The 19,265-nt window shown below is 49.8% G+C and overlaps 6 protein-coding genes across 6 annotated transcripts; 4 read left to right on the top strand and 2 right to left on the bottom strand.

The window, feature by feature from the left end:
* Positions 1-789: 789 nt before the first annotated feature.
* Positions 790-1,080, bottom strand: PFICI_13100 (uncharacterized protein; the record flags this gene model as incomplete). Its single annotated transcript, XM_007841681.1, has 1 exon — positions 790-1,080. One exon carries the CDS (start codon positions 1,078-1,080, stop codon positions 790-792), a length of 291 nt encoding a protein of 96 aa, XP_007839872.1.
* Positions 1,081-2,580: 1,500 nt separating this feature from the next.
* Positions 2,581-4,787, top strand: PFICI_13099 (uncharacterized protein; the record flags this gene model as incomplete). The annotated part of the gene is made up of 5 exons (XM_007841680.1): positions 2,581-2,608; positions 2,670-2,817; positions 2,910-3,155; positions 3,242-4,209; positions 4,276-4,787. The coding sequence occupies 5 exons, from the start codon at positions 2,581-2,583 to the stop codon at positions 4,785-4,787; spliced, it is 1,902 nt and encodes a 633-aa protein (XP_007839871.1).
* A 340-nt stretch (positions 4,788-5,127) lies between these two features.
* PFICI_13098 (putative beta-glucosidase M) lies at positions 5,128-8,047 on the bottom strand (the record flags this gene model as incomplete). Its single annotated transcript, XM_007841679.1, has 11 exons — positions 5,128-5,795; positions 5,857-5,984; positions 6,066-6,605; positions 6,668-6,834; positions 6,885-7,014; positions 7,077-7,180; positions 7,239-7,327; positions 7,386-7,519; positions 7,574-7,737; positions 7,802-7,884; positions 7,942-8,047. 11 exons carry the CDS (start codon positions 8,045-8,047, stop codon positions 5,128-5,130), a joined length of 2,313 nt encoding a protein of 770 aa, XP_007839870.1.
* Positions 8,048-12,831: 4,784 nt separating this feature from the next.
* On the top strand, positions 12,832-14,578 carry PFICI_13097 (Isocitrate dehydrogenase; the record flags this gene model as incomplete). The annotated part of the gene is made up of 3 exons (XM_007841678.1): positions 12,832-13,264; positions 13,521-14,057; positions 14,154-14,578. 3 exons carry the CDS (start codon positions 12,832-12,834, stop codon positions 14,576-14,578), a joined length of 1,395 nt encoding a protein of 464 aa, XP_007839869.1.
* A 1,853-nt stretch (positions 14,579-16,431) lies between these two features.
* PFICI_13096 (uncharacterized protein) lies at positions 16,432-17,265 on the top strand (the record flags this gene model as incomplete). Its single annotated transcript, XM_007841677.1, has 1 exon — positions 16,432-17,265. The coding sequence occupies one exon, from the start codon at positions 16,432-16,434 to the stop codon at positions 17,263-17,265; it is 834 nt and encodes a 277-aa protein (XP_007839868.1).
* Positions 17,266-17,923: 658 nt separating this feature from the next.
* Positions 17,924-19,226, top strand: PFICI_13095 (uncharacterized protein; the record flags this gene model as incomplete). Its single annotated transcript, XM_007841676.1, has 2 exons — positions 17,924-18,423; positions 18,476-19,226. 2 exons carry the CDS (start codon positions 17,924-17,926, stop codon positions 19,224-19,226), a joined length of 1,251 nt encoding a protein of 416 aa, XP_007839867.1.
* Between the last annotated feature and the right edge of the window lie 39 nt (positions 19,227-19,265).

Here is a 19,265-nt window from a genome sequence, read left to right as displayed (position 1 = left end):
CAAATCACCTTGATTCTTCCCATCAACGTACTACCCAGAAAGAGTTTCTTCCAGCAATGGCAGCTTTGCAGCCTCTGATAACTCCAGCGCCAAGGCTCCGTGAAGAAAAGGCATGGCGACGCGACTCTTCTACCAATTTATGCGGGTTCAACAACGATGGCGGCCATGATAGTAAGTCAAGATTCCTTTTTCCAACATTATGGCCTGTTCAGTTACTGAAGAGACACCGCGGTCCTGACTCAGTACACTGCTGACCTGTTCAATTTTTGTACTCAGGATCTATCGAATGCGGTGCTGGCATGTGCGCTGCACTTAGAAGGGACTATGGTAGTCCTCTGTGGGCTGCACCCTGTAGTGGACAGGGCATTTTTGAGATCCGTTTCCCAACCTTGTGTACAACAACTTGCACCAATACTGCATGTGTAGAGAATGCTTCTCTTCGAAAGTGGTGCGTTCACTCTTCCCCATATGCCCTTTTTTTTTTTTTTGTTCCCTACCTTGAAAAGGACGATCAGCAGCCAAGGTCTGACCAAAGCCGCCTTTATAGCACTGAAAGTCCCTATAATACATGTGCATTTGAAACATATCCAGCCCTCAACGTCCAGGCCTGGGGTTGTTGGAGTTTTTCTACGGTTTCCGATGGCTATACGCCTACACTGACTATGGAGCTGTCCTCGGAAGATATAACGGCCTCGCCCTGGATCATTTACGCCATGTCTCCCTTTGCTTTTGGCATCTCAACATCAAGTAAGTATCTCATGAGGTGGTAGTCCAACCAATTCTTTCGGTTTAGCACGCTAATATACACCCCTCTCGCTGCTTTTTAGCAATCTTGACCACCGTCTCGGCCCCGTTCACTGGAATTTCTTTGCTTGTAGGTGATACTTCTTCAAGCGGAAGGACCCAAACAACAGCAGTGGCATCAGATTCGGCTTCAAGCCCAGTATCCTCACCTACATCTTTGCCAACATCTTCGTCAACGTCATTGTTGGGACCAGCAGCTTCGACGGTCACTTTGATGGCCACACCAACATCGACATCGTCGCCTTCAACACTTTCCGGTAACGACATAGGTGCCATCGTGGGTGGTGGCCTGGGAGGAATTGCTTTCTGTTGCTTCATATTATGGTGCTGCCGCCGCTGTTACAAGAAGAAGAAGAACCAGAAGGCTCAGCGAACGACCGTGTCGGTCTACGATCCAACACAGGAGATAAGGCCTGAAGCCATCAAGAGTCCGCATAGCACCAGAGTAACCGGATCGTCAATGACGGCATACCATGCCGTGGACCAAAACGAACCCCAGTCCTACGCGGACTTTCTCCAAAGGTCACAGGCGTCGCTCAATACTGAGACACAACAGAGAAGGCTGTTGCATCCAACAGCGTCTGGTGAGATGAATCCTGATGTGGTGAGCTTCATGACACCAGCATTCTCGGCGCGCGACTCTGTGCGACCCATGGCTGGCCATCACCGCGACCACACTATCTATCCTGGCCGAAACGAATAATGATGATGAAGTATATTTTTCATAAGATTCAGAAGCAGGTGGCGGAGATATGACTCTCGATAGTAATTTCATTGCCTAACCATATACATATCCATCTACTCATCTTCGTGTATCTTTTCAATGAGCGGATTCCTGCACGTGGCATATACCATATAGATCAAGGCTAGTAGGCGCACGACCCAAGACATGTCCAACTATGATCCAGTGTTTCTAGCCACTCTTCTTCTTCTTGCATTACGGCTATTCGGAACATGTTTTCTTGGCAGAGCACATGTCGGACTCAATCGGGCTGGGCGTAGTAGAATGCTTCAAAGTGCAAAAACTCAGCCAAGGATCGACGTGTCAGCCTCTGGACAAATCACGTATGCATATTTCTGCAGTATCCCTGCAGTCAAGGAGCAAATGTAGAAGAATACAAATGGTCGTGTGTGTGATACAACATGTATAATTACCATCGTTCCATTTGATTCTGATCTTTTGATGTTTCAAGCGTCCGAAATAGCCTGGATTATTCTAGTTTCACGACCTAATCATTTCTGACTAGGATTTTCGCATGGGTGAGGGTACTCAGAAGAAGTGAGAAGTTTGACTCCATTGGCACACCAAACGTAAGGCTGTGTGCTTGAGACTGGGCTGCAGTAATCCCCTCTAGACTCTGGACCATTTTGCACTTCGGACCCCATTTTCAATAAAATGCAGCTTATGTTATAAACATTTCCCTAGCTAGGAAAAGTCGGGGGAAGGTAGAACGAGAATGGGTGTGGAAGGCATGGCCACCGAAAACAGCCTCCAAAGTCTGATCTGTCCCCGTCTGCTTGCCGCATGACAGCTACTCCTAACCATTTACACGGAACCGACATACTCTAGCAAAGGAGAATCTACCCGTTATCCTCAGAAGCCTTGAAATTCTGCTTTAACATTGTTATAAGCGCATACATATCCAAAGCACTTATCTTGTAGTATTATCTTGATGTGCAGCCTCTTTCAGAATGGAACCTGTCCCGGCCCGGTCGCAAGCATTTAGTAGTCCCAATATACCGCCAAATAGTCCTTCTCAAAGCCATGACTCCACTATGCCACCGTTGAAGGTCCTGTCACTCGGTAAGTCGTCTCCCGCTCCTCGCAAATACGAAAATTCTCTACTCACAATCAATGGGACCAGACGGAGGCGGGGTGAGAGGATTGGCAGAGCTGTTGATTTTGAAAAAGATCTTTACTGCCATGGCCAGGATAAAAGGCAATGTGGATCCTGAAAATGAACTCCTGCCTTGCGATTACTTCGACCTCATCGGAGGGACGTCAACTGGGGGGTATGTGGATTTCCTTCTGAACGCGTCAAGCCTTGGATCAATCTGGCAAAAGACATCACGTCAAATCGAACTGACTTAGTAAACTATTCAAGCCTCATTGCGCTCATGCTTGGTCGCCTGAAAATGAAGATATCTGTGGCCATTGAAGCCTTTCAGGAAATATCCGCCGCCGCTTTTCCAACAGACCGTAAAAAATGGAAGCCCTTGAAAATATTCATCGGCGGTGCCGTTTATGATGCAAAGGCTTTTGAGACACAGATAAAGAAAGTTGTCACGCGCAATCAACCCAACGAAGACCTGGAATTGATAGAAAGATCACCCAATCCCAAATGCCGTGTGTAAGTCTATCGTCTCGCTCGGTGACTTTTATTTGAATTGCGGATGCTGCTCATTCACAAGTTACATGGTTAACAACTATTCACAGTTTCGTATGCTCCACCACCAACTACACAACAAGCCCACGTTTGATACGGTCATACGCTTCAGATGATGACCATCACTTCCCCTACGCCCCTATAAAGGTCTGGGAAGCTGCACGGGCTACCAGCGCAGCACCCTCGTTGTTCAAGCCCATGACCATTAAGCGTCCCGGCCCGTCCATGACCCTCTACGACGGTGCCTTGACGGGAAACAACCCAATCAGGCAAGTGGTGAATGAATGCAACGGATTCGATCATGGTCGCAACTTCGAATGTATTGTGAGTCTCGGTACTGGCGTCAAGGGAGCCACTCCACTAAAGAGTAGTAATCATGTCTTGAAAGTCGCCAAGGTCCTCGCAAAGCATTCGTTAGATTGCCACGCCGCTCATGTTGAATTCTTATCTACAAGAGAAGGCCGCGGTCTTATTGACGATCAAAGGTATTTCAGATTTAGTCCAGAGCGAAATCTGGGTGAGGTCGAGCTGGACGGATGGGAAAGCTTCGATGCTATAACCGAGTACATTGAACTGTTTGCGATCGAGAAACGCCATGAGATTGAGAAGTGCGCAAGAAGATTGCTCGGCTTACAAATCGACACAAACATGCCTCCAGAACTAGGTATACACAATTCACAGCCCAGTACGGACAGACCTCCTGTAGCATCACGACCGAATCCAAACAACTGTCGTCATGTCTCAGCGCCACCAATGCTTTCGCCATCACAAACAAATCCATATGCAGAGCGCACTCGATTGGATGCCCTAAAGTCCTCCACATCGTTACCCATCGCTCTCTCGACATCAGCTGGACCAGGTCATGCAATCACTCCACGCCATGTCAACAATCTCTCTGGGTCTGGGTCGAGGCCAACGATTCGACGGCCCGCGACCACGATGCTCAGCTTTTCTGCTTTTGGAGACCGATCTCATTTGCTCACCACATTCGATAATGAGGATGCGGCAAAACATATAGGTGCGTCAAGTCCCTCTTAACTTTGACCGAAGGCATACGTGTTTATTGACGCCGGTTGTATTGCAGTTGATGAAATCAAGGAGGCCGAAGCCTTGCTCGAACGAGGCTCACTCACCCAAGCATACCACAAATTCCGGGAATCGCTCACCCTCGTGTACAACTCACCGATACCCGAGCGGCTTAAACTCACCTGTCATATTCACTTGGGCATTGCAGAATGTCGTATGCTAGCGCCAGATGGCAAGACCAAAGAAAAGAAAAAGGCCCTGGCCTACCTCGAATCTGCAAAACAACACGCTCTACAGGCTTTGGATCTAAAGCACGAGGCATCTCAGCCGGCGGCTCGGATGAGTCTGCTAGCAATTGCGATCAAGAAAGCTGAAATAGAAGCAGAGCAGCCAGACATGATGGACCCGGCACAGGTGGCGACCTTGTATGGGCAAGTAGTCGAACAAATTGATCTATTGCAAGAAAGGATAAACCGGGAGTCTGGCACAGAACAGGCCAGAGACTACAAGCCATTGTTAACAAGAGCAGAAGAGTGGCGGAAACGGCTGAAACTTCTGGGGCCAGACTAATTCTTTACGAATGACGCAGGATATCTATCAATATTCTCCTCTCAATTTGTTTTTTCGACTGGTCTGGATGCTTTACATTTGATGTTTTTCGCCGAGGCCTACTCGTGATATGTGAATAGGAAGCGGATAATCTGGCAGCCAGGTCATTTTCTTCGGCTATTGGTACAGAAGTCACGTTACACGGTACCAGCTTTCAAGAAGTCTTTGCATAGGATGTATTTCAATTACTCCCTCCATCGCTCAAAAACAATTTTAATGGCCTCCATTTTGCTGGAGTCCAGAGAATGATTAGAACTGAATTTTTCCCGCACGACTTACATACAATGAGTCTCATTCGTTTTTAAATGGTCAAAGTAGACGAGAGTGGGAGATCTCTACTACTGGAGCCAATATAAACCTGATACTCTCCCTCCTGGAGCAACCACTCTTGCTTCTCGGTATCCCACGTACTCAGATCCCGACGCGTCAAGTCAAAGGTAACATGCCCAGACTCTCCCGGGCTGAGCAGGACCTTTTCAAAGCCCCGGAGCTGGCGAATGGGACCATTGGGGATACCGACGTATAGCTGCACCACCTCGGCGCCCTGCACGGAGCCCGTGTTGGCCACGTCGGCCGACACCTGGGCCACAACGTCCCACAGGTCCTGCCGGCCGCCCTCGACAATAGGCTGGATAGGGTACGCGTCCGTGTTGGCTCCCGCGGCGACGGACGCGGCCAGGCCCGAAAAGCCAAAGGTGGTGTAGCTCAGGCCAAAGCCAAACTCGTAGCGCGGCGTAATGTCCTGCTGGTCAAAGGCGCGGTAGTCAATGTAGACGCCCTCGGAAAAGTCGGACTGGGGGAAGTTGGCGTAGATGCCGACGGGTAGGGACTCGTTCTTGAGAGCTCCATAGTCGCTCTCGTTGTGCGGGACCGAGTAGGGCAGCTTGCCCGAGGGAGAGGTGTCGCCGTACAGTAGGGAGACGAGGGCGCGGCCGGCGTCTTGGCCGGGTAGGTGGGCGAATATCAGGGCTACAGTCGATTGGAATGAGTCACGAACACCTACGTAGGGCGCGATTGTTCATAAACTTACCAGTCACGTTGGGGTGGTCAATGAATTGATCAACCAGACGAACTCCGGCATTGTGGAAAACGACAATGGTGTTGTTGCACTGGTTAGCAATGTTGAGGATCAGATTGTCTGTGAAATCGTCATGAAGTCTGTTGCCTATATGTTAGCAATACAGCTTCTCCTGGCTTGGCGAGAAAAGTAAACTTGAGAGAAAACACTAGTTGTCTTACCCTGGTCTGTCGGCACCCTCAGCGGCATAAGCATTGCCAATGACGATACAAGCATCCGATCCTTGGTCAACCTGAGAGTTTTGGCTATTGTACTGAAAGTCCCACCACAAATGGGTTCCGTCATCGTAGGCCCGCTGGCTCAAGGCCTCATACGGAGAGCTCAGGTATGCCGGCATGTTTCCGCCCGAACCGCCTCCTGTAAACAACGTACCGTTGGAGGCGATCTGCGTGGTGCTGGTGTCAGCCGTGGAACGCGCCTCCTCGCCATTGTTCCAGCCGGGAGTGCCCCAGGCGTAGCGGTCAAAGGTCCGGGCCGAGTACCCATACAGCGAGATGAGCTGCGGTGACTTCAAGGGGAGGGCGCCGTTGGTGTTCTTGACTAGGACGTGTCCCTCGATGGCACCCTGCAACAAGACTTCCTTGCTGTCGGGGCTCGTGCCAATGATTCTCTGGTAAGGACCGCTCACTCTGGACGGCATTCCTATTCCCGGTGCTGGGAAATCAGTGTCTTGGCTGAACTTGTACCACGTTGAAAGGATTCTGTGACACATTAGCAAGGTCAAAGGGTGAAACAGAATTGAAAACAGAGGCTTTCTTTTTACCTTATTGCCATATCGTCAATCCTGGACTCGGGCACGGAGCCATTGTTGACGGCCGCAATCAGGTTGTTTCCCCAAAATGATGAGCCTGATGGCATGGCCATGTCAAGACCAGCAAGTGCCGAGGCCACACCAGAGTGTTGAGCTCCCCAATCGGAGACCACAAAGCCCTGAATGAGAGATCAACATTGAGCAAACCACCAAAAGATTTGTTACATACCTGAAAACCCAACTCGGTCTTGAGGAGACCATTTTGCGTCAGACTATTCGCGCAACCATAAGAGTTGTTGAGTCGATTGTATGAACACATGATAGATCCAGTACCAGCCTTGACAGCATCTTGGAATGGCCTATAATACAATTAGCTCGTATCTTGGGAGAATTGTATACCACCACGACTCAAAGTGCATACCAGAGATATAGTTCATGCATGGTCTTGTCGTCAATGTTGGCAGAAACGGCGGCCACGTTTCCTGACGGATTTCGGTAGTGCTCTTGTTCATTTGCGATAAAGTGCTAGAAGTTTCTTTTTAGTGCATGCCACGCCTTGAACGAGCGAAGATGAGCAACACACCTTGGTGCTGGCCGTGACGCCAACGGACTGGATACCTTCAACACTATCGGCTCCAAGAGCACCGGCGAGATAGGGATCATTACTAAAGCCTGTAAAGAATCAGCCACGAATGATATCTTGTCTTGAAAACCATTATGAGAGACCAACCTTCCCAGTTTCTGCCGCCGTTGGCGATCCGGCCAAGGGGTCCAACGACAGGACCCAGGGCGACCTGGGCACCCTTTGCCTTGAACTCCTTGGCCATGCCCACACCTCGAAGTTTGGTCAGGTTACGATTCCAACTATTACAAATGTCAGATCAAAGATTCACCATCCAGCCGTGAGTCATGGCCTACCTAGCGCCCACGGCATTCCCGGCCGGCCAGGAAGAGACCAAGTTAGTGCCTCTGATACCGGCCGGTCCATCGCTGAGACAGAGGCCGGGGAAATCGGTGCCGTTAATGGCCGGGATACGACCGGCACAGCCATTGCCTGAGCTCACTCCGCCGGTGAGTGCGACCTGAAGAGCCAAATTGCGTCAGCCGGGCACAAGGAGGGTGATATCAGTGTGACTCGCTGCCTACCTTTTCTGCCAAGGTCAACTGCGCAACAAAGTCAACTGCCTTGGCATACGCATCTTCCCAGTCTCCGACGCCAGTGGCATTGGCTGTACAATTTTGTCAGTGTTGATTCCAAGGTAAAATTTTGTGAAGCTGATACTAACGAGACGGGTACACGGCCGGGGACTCGCCATAAAAGGCCGTGTCACTCGATATGAGCGCTTGTCCCGAGGCCTGTACAGCCAGAAGGAGGATTATAGGAGCTCTCATGTTTACACAGGCTATATCGCAATAGGATCGAAAGACTTTCTGAAAATGCTGTGAGGAACGATGATCAACTCGAATCAGACTCTCACAGAATGCGGCGAGGCATTTATAAGACGTCTGGTCCCGAGGTTATTTCCTCGTAGGGAAGAGAGTCACACCATCGACGACAGCAACATTTGGAGAAAGAAGCATTTTGGAGTATTCTGTAAGCGAACCCATGTTGTTCGTGCCATTCGTTGATGTTATCCTCATGATGTACGGATTTTCCGGGGGTACAGGGGGAAAAAGTAAAAAAGTTGTTGGCTGCAAGATCCACTTTCACTTCAATAATCATGCATGTGTCTGCCGGGGAAAGAGGCAAACGGTCAGGCAAGAGGGAGATCAGTCCCTTCATATTACAACTCGTGGTGAAGAAGTCCGACCGTTGAGACCGTTGAAATGCAACGCTCAGCTCGTTTTTGGCTTTCTTAATTTCGCATCTGTACCCATGAAAGTGCTATATAGTGAATTGATGACATCTCGCCTTAAAACACCTTTCCCATTACAGATAACTGCATCTACAATATCTTTGAATATATTGGGAAACTACGAGAAGGAGTCGACATGCAAGACATTCAGCCACAAAGCACAAGTCTCTTCTTGACTATCGAATACTGCATGACATCGGACCGAAATAAGCACATAACAAGCTTCTTGGCTTACACGATCTACAAGTCACGCCCTCACCACGAGTGGTCCGGCTTCGAACATGGCTCACACTAGGGCGATGCTGTATGATGTCTTGGTGTGCAAGGATCTTTGGTCTATTCACATACATTTCAACATCGCCAAGTTAACCCGTGTAACAACGGCATCGGCTCCGGCAAGTAATAAGCGTTGACTAAACCCTCATTGTGCCGTTAAACCCCAGCTTTGCCCAGCCTGAGCCCACCATTGCCTCCGGTGGGTGAGGGAAAGCGATCCGGAGAATTATGATTGCATGCACAACCGCCTTTTTTTATTCGATATTGGTTCTAATTGGCTCTGTTTCACACGCTAGGATCTGACCAAGGTTAGTGCCATGATTGAGCCTATAGAAAAAGTTCACTGTTTTGGAGTTGGTGGTTGAGTACCCCTTGGTCATCATCCTTCTCCGCAACGGGCCATGGGGCTGCCGGTGGAGGACGCAGAGGAGTGACATGTTTGATACACAGAGAAATGAGTTGAAAGAATAAAAAAAAAAGCAACTATCATGAAGCCCAACTTAGGGGTAATTATTTCTTGCAGCTTGGCAGTCTGCATCTGCCGGGTCGTGCAGAATGTGACGCTGCACTTTGTGTAAATGTACATTAGACGAGCTATTCTCGTGTTGCGGTGGTGACCATTGCTTAAGCGAAGCGGCGAACTGCGGAAAATGCAAAGGGAAAAGGGGGAAAGACATGTACTTTGTTCGGGCCAGGTAACAAAATCTCGCCCTGGGGGAACCCTCGGTCTCCGTGACGCTGGGCCCGTATGTAGCCCTGGACGTGTGTCCTGATTGCATGGTTCGATTTCCGAGAGCAGGTCCAGGTGATCCGTTATATTGTCTTCTGGGTGGGTAAGATGGAGAGAGCCGCATAGGTACATTGGGTAAGATCCCTGGGTCAAAAATTGGCGGAGTGCATATATTCCCTAGCCAAATCCGGGCCCCCGCATGTTCAGCCCAACGACGTGCTCTCGACGACATGGGACGAAAAAGACCATGCCAGGGTCTTGATTGGATAGAGGAAGAGGATAAAGTATGGTTAAACTCGGAACAAGTGATGCGTATTTACGCCTCACCTCGTGCACCACGTATCAAGAACGGACTGAGACGGTTTTTTACTAATGCCGAAGCTATTGGGTAGAAAATGACCTGATAGGTAGCATCACGACACCTATTCCATGGCTGTCCAGTCCAATTGCGACAAGATTATATGCTGCTACGTGCATAATTTGGCCGGCTTTGTTCCCATCCTTGCTTACTTCGTGAGATATATATCCCGAGGGGTGCATTCTGAATCAGTGCGTATGTCAACGATGACTAATATTCCGAAGAAGGGTAGGTTGGACTGGGAAATATGTCGAATAATGAGACTTGAACCATCACAATGACGCTGACTTTGCTTGATCTCAAGAGAATGACCACCACAAACCATCTTTCCATGTGCCACAGCATGATTAAATAGGTACTACACACACCACCTTTTTCAAGTGCCCGCCAAGTACCGTGCCGTGCCGCAATTACCTTTTGCCAAGAACAAAAAAGAGATCCCCGAATCGATGAATCGATGATGGAGTTTATCGAGGTAATGCTTACCCGGGTTGCAATGGCCCATGCCCGAAATGCAATCTTTGTCGAAATCTGGACAGATGGCAACAAATATTGACGGCTGAAATGATGGCTGCAGTGGTCATGATGTTACATGTATTGACTTTGGGTGGCATGTCTTCACTGATTCATCAGAGGGCATAGTCCATGGATTGACTGCACGACTGTTCTTGAACAATACTGTCAGTGCACACAAGTAATGATGACTAGAAACGTCACTGTCATTTTATCCATCTCTTAGGTTTCCAAGGCATGTCATTTGCCGCTCCTATACGAAGGCGGTGGTTTATGACCATGTTTATTTTCATCTCCTCATGGTCTTGTTTCTCTGATATATGCGCAAGGTCAAACGCTGGGAAAGTGCTGCAATGGACCTTCGTCGCTGCCTTTAATCTCTTCAGCTATATAAAGCATCTGGTGCCAAGTCAAGCTGTCCCACTTTCCCTGCCAAGCCGAAAGACATGCGGCAACTTTGGTATAATCAATCGCAGGCCGTACACGATGGCGCACAATACAGAGTAATGGCCAAATACATGTTGTGTGTGGCAGCGTATATTTGGTTATGTGTACTGACTTTTTTTTATTTTTTTATTTTTTATAACTCAGACTGACGAGCGTTCTTTTTCTTGCGTTTTTGTTGAGTCAAGACAACAAGACACTCTCGTTGTGTTGCAGATCTATGACCGGGAAATGGGTGCGGAATCCGATGTTCGGCGGCAGTGTTTTCCGCTCGACCTCACCGGCATAGGAGCCGACAATGGATATGACGTGGGTTGAGCGACTTTGTGCTGGACAATGCTATTTTTTATAGTGGAGTGCAATGATGAGGAAATTCCCACTTGGAGAGATTTGGCCACGATAAGTATCTCATCTATTGATAGCATTGGCAATGCGATAACGTTTGAGTATAAATACCATGTCCATTTACATAATAGCGGTTCTTGGAATGGGTGTGCGTGGGAAGAAAAGGGCCGGGTCCAGGTGGTGTACAGAGTACAGTCGCAAGGTAAAGCCCAGAGCTGTCGCATAAACTGGAGCTTACATATTCAAGAGGTCGCTGTGCCGCTAATCATTTTTAGTGATGCTGCAACACGTTTTTTTGCCAACCTTGTTTGCCTGTTTCCAAGACATGCAGAACCTGACCAATGAGGTCAAGATGATCATTTGGAATGGTTATAGTTTGTCCTCGCTCAATTCTGACAACTCTATAATATCTCACATGATGTCTCCGCGACTCGAGTGGTTTCAATCATTGACGTGAGCTCATCACCTGATTTACAAAGCAGCATTCAAAAGCACGCATTTAGACTTCCACCGAGCTATGCGCCAAGTCACCGATTTAGGCTAGATTTTCATCCCCGCAATCGTCATCTCGGCGCAGCACAGACCAGAAACGCCATGCAAAGGTCGAGCCGGTTCGTGGATTTTCCCCCATCGGTCCTGTTTGCGTCAGGGACCCTTGGGGCCACTCAGAATTAGTATGGAAAGAGAGAGAGAGGGAAAGGCGGAATTTGGCATGTGCTCCCTTTTGCGCTCTCTGCTCTTTGCACTGATGAAAACTCTCCGCAAATCGGCAGAAGCAAGAGTCTCGGACCCTGAGCCGGCCCCTCTTTTACTCTCTTTTTTCTTTCGAGCTCAAGATTTTGCCATTGGAGGCAGCGCAAGCGGACGTATCACCGAGTCGCAAGCAGCTTAACCGAATGCTCCGACTCTGTGTGTTGCGTGTGTTTTTATGTGGTTGGAGAACTGTTGTTGTTACTTGAAATTGAATGAACCTGGCCACTCGACTGGTTGGAACTTCCTAATAAAACCCCTCACGCGCACACGCACACTTGACACACATACATCCTGTGACACGGCTCCTTATATATCCCCGAAACGAAAGAGGAGAACAAGAGAGAGAGGAGAAAGAAAGCGAGGGAGAAAAAAAGACTCCAATAGTAACAAGTAGCGACGTCGTGTCACCGTCGTCCACTTCTCCCTTGAACCATTCCCTACCTTACCTACATACTAGTGCCAAATCTCCAAAAAGTCTGGTGCTTTCTTCTTCCACAACTTTCATCCATTCACATTCCATTGGAATCGTATCCCGAATTTCAATTGGCCCAGACAGCTGCGCCTAGTATACAATTTGCCAATTGCTATACCTGTCAGTCAGATCGCAGTGACAAGAAGTTGTAGGTAAGTAAGCAAGCAAGCAAGCAGAGCACCGGCCCGCTCCCTCCCCATTCGTCCACAACGACCGAACCTGTCCTGTCTGAGCTCTGGACCTGCAAACGACCTACCTCGTGCTTTGCGTCCCCGAAACCACCCACCCCCGGAACTAGCTAACCGGCTTCTTCCTCGGCTCTCAGACTGCCGATTCCTGTTCGACCACCTGCCCGACACCGACTATACTTTTTCTAGCTTCAGTATAAGAGGCAGGATTCTCGTCCTGCCCGTCCACATCCTGGTCAACATGAACTCCTTCTACGCTGCCGCCGCTCGTTCGATCCGGCCGACCACGACTTCCTTTGCCAGATCTGCCGCCCGGCCCGCCGCCTTCCGTCCCGTCCTGAGTTCTGCCGCCCGTCCTGCAGTCCCCGTCGCCTCCTTCCACTACACCAGACAAGCCATGGCGGCCCAGAAGATCAAGGTCAAGAACCCCGTCGTGGAGCTCGACGGTGATGAGATGACCCGTGTCATCTGGCAGGACATCAAGGACAAGTTCATCCACCCTTACCTCGACATTGACCTCAAGTACTACGACTTGGGTCTTCCTTACCGTGACGAGACCAACGACCAGGTCACCATCGATGCTGCCGAGGCTATCAAGAAGTACTCGGTCGGTGTCAAGTGTGCCACCATCACTCCCGACGAGGCGCGTGTAGAGGAGTTTAAGCTCAAGCAGAGTAAGCCAAGCCAATCCAATTCAAAAAGAATCCCATGCAATACAATCCCATACTCCAGCCATATGGCGGTTGCCCGTCAAGATGAGAAATTGCAGTCTGACCTGCATTGGTTCCTGCACCACGCGCTGTTGTGCCACCCCGCACTGCGTGTCTCTTATATTGCATTGCCCGTTATAGCCCCAAAATCTCACCGCTTCACTGGAGCACTTGTATGCACAATCGAACCCTATATCACTAACATGTTGCGTCCGCATAGTGTGGCTGTCCCCTAACGGTACCATCCGTAACGCTCTCGGCGGTACCGTCTTCCGCGAGCCTATCGTGATCCCGCGCATTCCTCGTTTGGTACAGGGATGGAAGAAGCCCATCATCATTGGCCGTCACGCTTTCGGTGACCAGTACCGGGCCAAGGACAAGGTCATCCCGGGCCCCGGCAAGCTGTCTATGGTCTACACCCCCGAGGGTGGCCAGCCCGAGGAGATTGAGGTCTTCCAGTTCAAGAGCGGCGGCGGTGTCGCCCAGACTCAGTACAACACTGACGAGAGCATCACTGGTTTCGCCCACGCCAGTTTCAAGCTTGCTCTGGCCAAGGAGCTGCCCCTGTACATGTCCACCAAGAACACCATTCTCAAGAAGTACGATGGCCGTTTCAAGGACATCTTCCAGGAGATCTACGACACGACCTACAAGGCCGACTTTGAGGCCAAGAAGATCTGGTACGAGCACCGCCTGATCGACGACATGGTCGCTCAGATGATCAAGAGCTCTGGTGGCTACATTATGGCATTGAAGAGTAAGTCACATTGAAGCAGCAGCAGCAGCAGCAGCAGCAGCAGCAGCAGCAGCAGAAAATTGCAATGGGTCATATTTACTAACCGACCATCGATAGACTACGACGGTGATGTCCAGTCCGACATTGTTGCCCAAGGTTTTGGTTCCCTCGGTCTCATGACTTCGGTTCTCATCACCCCCGATGGCAAGACCTTTGAGTCCGAGGCCGCCCACGGAACCGTTACCCGCCACTTCCGCGAGCACCAGAAGGGCAAGGAGACCTCTACCAACCCCATTGCCTCCATCTTTGCCTGGACCCGCGGTCTGATCCAGCGTGGAAAGCTCGACGATACCCCCGAGGTCGTCGCCTTTGCCGAGTCCCTCGAGCAGGCTTGCATTGACACTGTCGACGTTGACGGCATCATGACCAAGGATCTGGCCCTGGCCTGCGGAAAGACGGCTCGTGAGGACTACGTCACCACCACCGAGTACTTGAACGCTGTCGAGAGGAGGATGAAGAGCCTGCTCAAGGAGAAGTTGTAAATACCCCCCAATCTACCTGCTTGGGTTTGCGCAAAGAGAGATGATACCTTCGATACTTTATGTTTGGGAAACAGCGAAGGAGCATTTACGGTACTGAAGCTTACTGATTCGGTCACGTTCGATTTCATGGATTTACAGTAAAGGGGTTTGGTCTGCATAGCATCCCATTCTAGCATTCTCGGTGATACCTCGAGGACTGTAGATAGATCGCATGCTTTTTTGGTATATATAAGAAGAAAGCTCTGATTGAAAGGCCAAGTCTCGTTGATGTTTTTGTGCACAACTCTTTTCAGCTCAATTGCACAAATTGTATGCCTGCTGTGACATGATTGTAAGAAGCTGCATTGGCTCTTCTGTTTCTGTCGGCACGCGATTATGATGTGCTCGGGCGAACGGAAATGTTTCTCCACCGAAATTTTGGTAGTATAGTATTATGAGCACTTAGTTCCGAGAGTATTCATGACCGCTTCAACCTGTGGGCTTGTTACTTCCAAAAGCCATTGCGACTCAAGAAGGAATGAACGAGATCCATTGATATACACCGGATCGTATGGATATTAATAATATCCAAGTCATGAATGGTCATTTGTACGATTGATACTTGGTTGCACATGGCACTACATTTAAAGTATTTATTTATTCCGAAGCCCAGCCAAAGTGTCTGCGGCGCCAACCGGAATCAAAAAGGCGGGACCATCTGGGCCGCAGAAAGGATGCGGGTGGAATGCGGGGTGGGAAAGAAGGTGGTGGGGAAAAGATAGTCAGTTGTTATGAGAGCATCTGACCTCTGTAGGTTAAAATGTTTTTCCCCATCCATGGACGGTTTGTCTTCGGAAATACATTCTCGCAGTCCACGCCACGCGGGGCGTCTTGGTTGGTTGTCTTGGGAGGCTTTTCCAAGGGAACAGAAAAAGGACCGAGCCACAACCAAAATGTTCCCTTATTCAAGTTTCCCTGCTAATCATTGCGACCAATCATGTCCGCTGGAGGTCGCGATCATATACTGATTGGGTCCGGCAATCTTCCGGGAGGGATTTCTCGGCATTTGTCCGCGAGAGCTTGAACAGCAGCAAGGCTACTTGATTATGCTGGTAATAGTTGTGACGAGACAAAATATGGATTCCATGGCATGCATTTATATTGTCTAAGGCGTTGTATGTAGGATCCGGGCAGGGATTGTGTCTTCTCACACCTTATCGTTTGCTGATGGTCATCTCATCTTTTGACAGGAACTAGAATGGACTCCACCAATGCATGTTCTATATGGATTGTAATACTTGGCCTCAACGACCTATACACTTTAGATCATGAAACTACCAAAAGTTTTCCCCTGCAATAGATCAAGAGTGTACTTGAGTGACACTTTCTTTCCATGAGTTTGGGTCCTTTAGTGGCCGCGGCGCTATAATCACTATATACAAGACAATAAGTGTCCCCGGAGCGGCCCCGAATGCCTACATAACAGCAACTCTATACGTGCCGGGCAAAGTCCGCCGAAGCCCGCCTTTTGAGAGGCAATATCGTCTACGGTCCGTATTTTGGGGCGCCATGCTAGATGGCTCCGGCATATCGATTTGCGATCTTTTGGACGAAAGGGGATGCCCATGGAAAACCGTTGAGAGAATGCCTTTTGGCCAGAGACTTATAAATCCTGACTGGGCTCATCACAGTCGTACAGATTCTATGCGGATATTCTTCTTCTACTCATATTCATCTACAGCCTCATATCAATTATATTTGTACTCTCACCTCAGCCGCCTAGACTGACCATTGAGCATATCTGACCAGAATCCGAAAAAAAAAAAAAAAAAACATTCACTGCCACTTACCATAGTGACCAACCTTGCTAGAAAATGGGCTCATTAAGCACAAACGTCAGCGCCTCCAACCCGTTCCGGGATCGTATCCTGGCGGGCGAGGTTTGCGCCGTCATGTCGGTCAAGGTGGTGCTCAGCAACGAAATCGCCATGATGACCAAAATGGCCGGGATCCACGGCATGTTCATCGACATGGAGCACTCGTCGAGCGACCTGTCCCAAGTGGCCCAGCTCATCCTGGCCTGCACCTACGCGGGCGTTTCGCCGCTGGTCCGCGTCCCGTCCCAGTCCCCGTGGCACATAAGCCGGGTGCTCGACTCTGGCGCCGCGGCCGTCATTGTCCCGCACGTCGAGACGGTCGACGAGGTCAAGGCCCTCGTCCGCGCCGCCAAGTACGCGCCCCTGGGCGCCCGCGGCTGCGCCAACAACCAGCCCATTCTCCACTTCCGCTCGCTGCCGAGCCCGGTGCAGAACGAGGTCCTGAACCGCGAGACCATGCTGATCCCCATGATTGAGACGCCGGGGGCCGTGGACCTGGCCGAGGAGTTTCTGAGTATCGACGGCGTCGACGGCATCCTCATTGGCTCCAACGACTTGTGTTCGGATTATGGCATCCACGGGCAGTACGACAACCCCATTTACCAAGATGCCGTGACCAAGATTGTGCTGGCGGGGAAGAAATACGGCAAGCCCATTGGCATTGGCGGCATCGGCGGACGGGCGGATCTGCTGGAAAAGTGGTTTGCCATGGGCGCCTCGTGGTCGCTCAGCGGTGGTGACCAGGCCATGCTGCTGGCTGGTTTGAAGGCTTTGGGCGAAAAGTACAATGGCATCAACGAGCGGGTGCAAGAGGCACGCAAGTCCTCGTAGGGGTGAGATGGACAAGAAGAAGCTTGAGGGAACATTGCGCTACTTATTTGCTCATTGTATTTTAGCACATATCTATTTGAGTAGAGGACCCATGAGCAAAACTTGGGATTGTTCAAGACATATTTACAGCGTTCAATGATGGATTCTCAGTTCTGTGTTGGAAATCTGATTGAGGTGGATAATGAATCTGTGCAGGCTTTTGGAGATTTGAATACATTGCGTAGCGTGCATTCAGGTAGGGGCAGGATACTTTGATGGAGATAAAGAGATACTTACAGAGATACCCTGTAGAGACTTGCGTATCTCGTGTTTTGAGATTGAAGTGTTGTGATTCATGTACTGGCATTAAACAGAAGAAGAAAGACTTTGGAGCTCTGGTTCAATATACACTGTGCATGTACGCGCTTCCCTTGCATTCGCCCAGGGCCCAGGCCTATCAGCGCTGTTGGGGTCGCTCCGAGGTCCGCTCCACATCCACGGCCATGGGAAAAAGCAACCAACATCGGACACTCTTCACACAAACGGGCACATCACGTGGACATGGAAATTGTTTCTAGTTCACACCACGACTACTATCCTTATATGGTTCAATCGATGGACTCCACGCACGTATAAGCGCGCGTAGACTTGGAGAAACCAGCAGACTTCAAGAAAGACAATGGTCCGGTCCAGCTTCGGCTTGCAGTGGGGCCGTATCCTTTGGACACCTCTTGTTCGGGCGCACAGAGGGAAGCCGTCCGCCCTGGCCACTGCATTGCCACGATATAACAGCAGCTCTTCGTCGACTGACCGTCAAGCCCGAACGCTCAAGCTACTGAGGAGGCTATCTATGCCGAGCAAGGATAGCGACATTCAAGATTACGAAGACTACGAAACACTATCAGTGTTGGACGAGAGCATCAGAAGAGCAACAATTCAAGTGATTGGCAGAAATGGCCTGGACATTCTCGATCGACTAGACGGATCAATGGTCCATGAGGATCATCTCATTGCCACGGGTGGTCTTTGCCTGGAAGCGTATTGCGAGTACATTGGCGCCTTGTCTCTTGCGCACGCTGAAGCCGTCGTAAGGAAAGACAGGGCTGGACCCAGGGTTTGGCGATGGCTACAGCAGCCGATTGTTCAGGACCAAATCAAGTCGAATCATCGAAATAACGAGTATGTGTCTGACTGTTTTCATAATCTTTGTGGATACTAAAGTCCAGACTAGGAGCCTTTTGCCATATTTGGCCGCTGTCCTTGTGGGTGCTGGCCATTGGTCACTCCTTGAAAGCTGGCTAGTATCGTGCTGGCGCGCGCATGTCACACCCATTTCAGCTTCATCGGCGCTGGTGAGAAATTCCGACTATAATAGACAGCGTAAGGAGGCCTTCTTGCAGTTCAAATGGGGTGGTCAATTCCTCTCAGGAGCTTTTAATGCATTGTTGTGGTGGAGTCCCGATGGTTCAGCGGACTCAGTCTATACGAATTTCGTACGATTTTGCAAGGATCACGGCCTTGATCAAGATGGTGCCAGGGAAAATATCCTCTTGGAATTCCCGATCGTTCCATCCTGGGTGGCAATCGGAAAAATGGCCCACAAGGGCGTTCCCGCAAGTGGCATTGCGTTTGATGAATTGATGGAAATGTTCGAGATTCTTCTACCAGGTAACTCTTCGGCTTGGCCGAGAAGTTCTCTTTACCTGGTGCACCCTGAGGTACCTTCAGCGGACCCAGTCCTCAAGCTGTTAAAAGATGTCGCTTCTGATCCGAACCACAAGCTTTACGGATTCTGGGGGACCAAAAAATGGATTAAGGTTGCGAAATTCCGTCAAAGGGTATGCTTTGAGGCTGCAGACCGGCTTCGCAAGCAAGGGAGAGCTGCTGACGCTCAATGGGTACACGATTTCATGACCTTGCATTGGGACACAGGATTTTTAACGAAAAATGGTACGGCCGACCCGAGAAGGGGAAGGCGATGAGGAATGACAATTTGCTTATCCCAATATTATTCTTATATC

Source organism: Pestalotiopsis fici, assembly GCF_000516985.1.
Source record: "Pestalotiopsis fici W106-1 unplaced genomic scaffold PFICI_Scf_11, whole genome shotgun sequence".
NCBI lineage: Eukaryota > Fungi > Ascomycota > Sordariomycetes > Amphisphaeriales > Sporocadaceae > Pestalotiopsis > Pestalotiopsis fici.
Note: the sequence above shows the minus strand (reverse complement) of the source record. Positions and strands in the feature narration are given on the sequence as shown.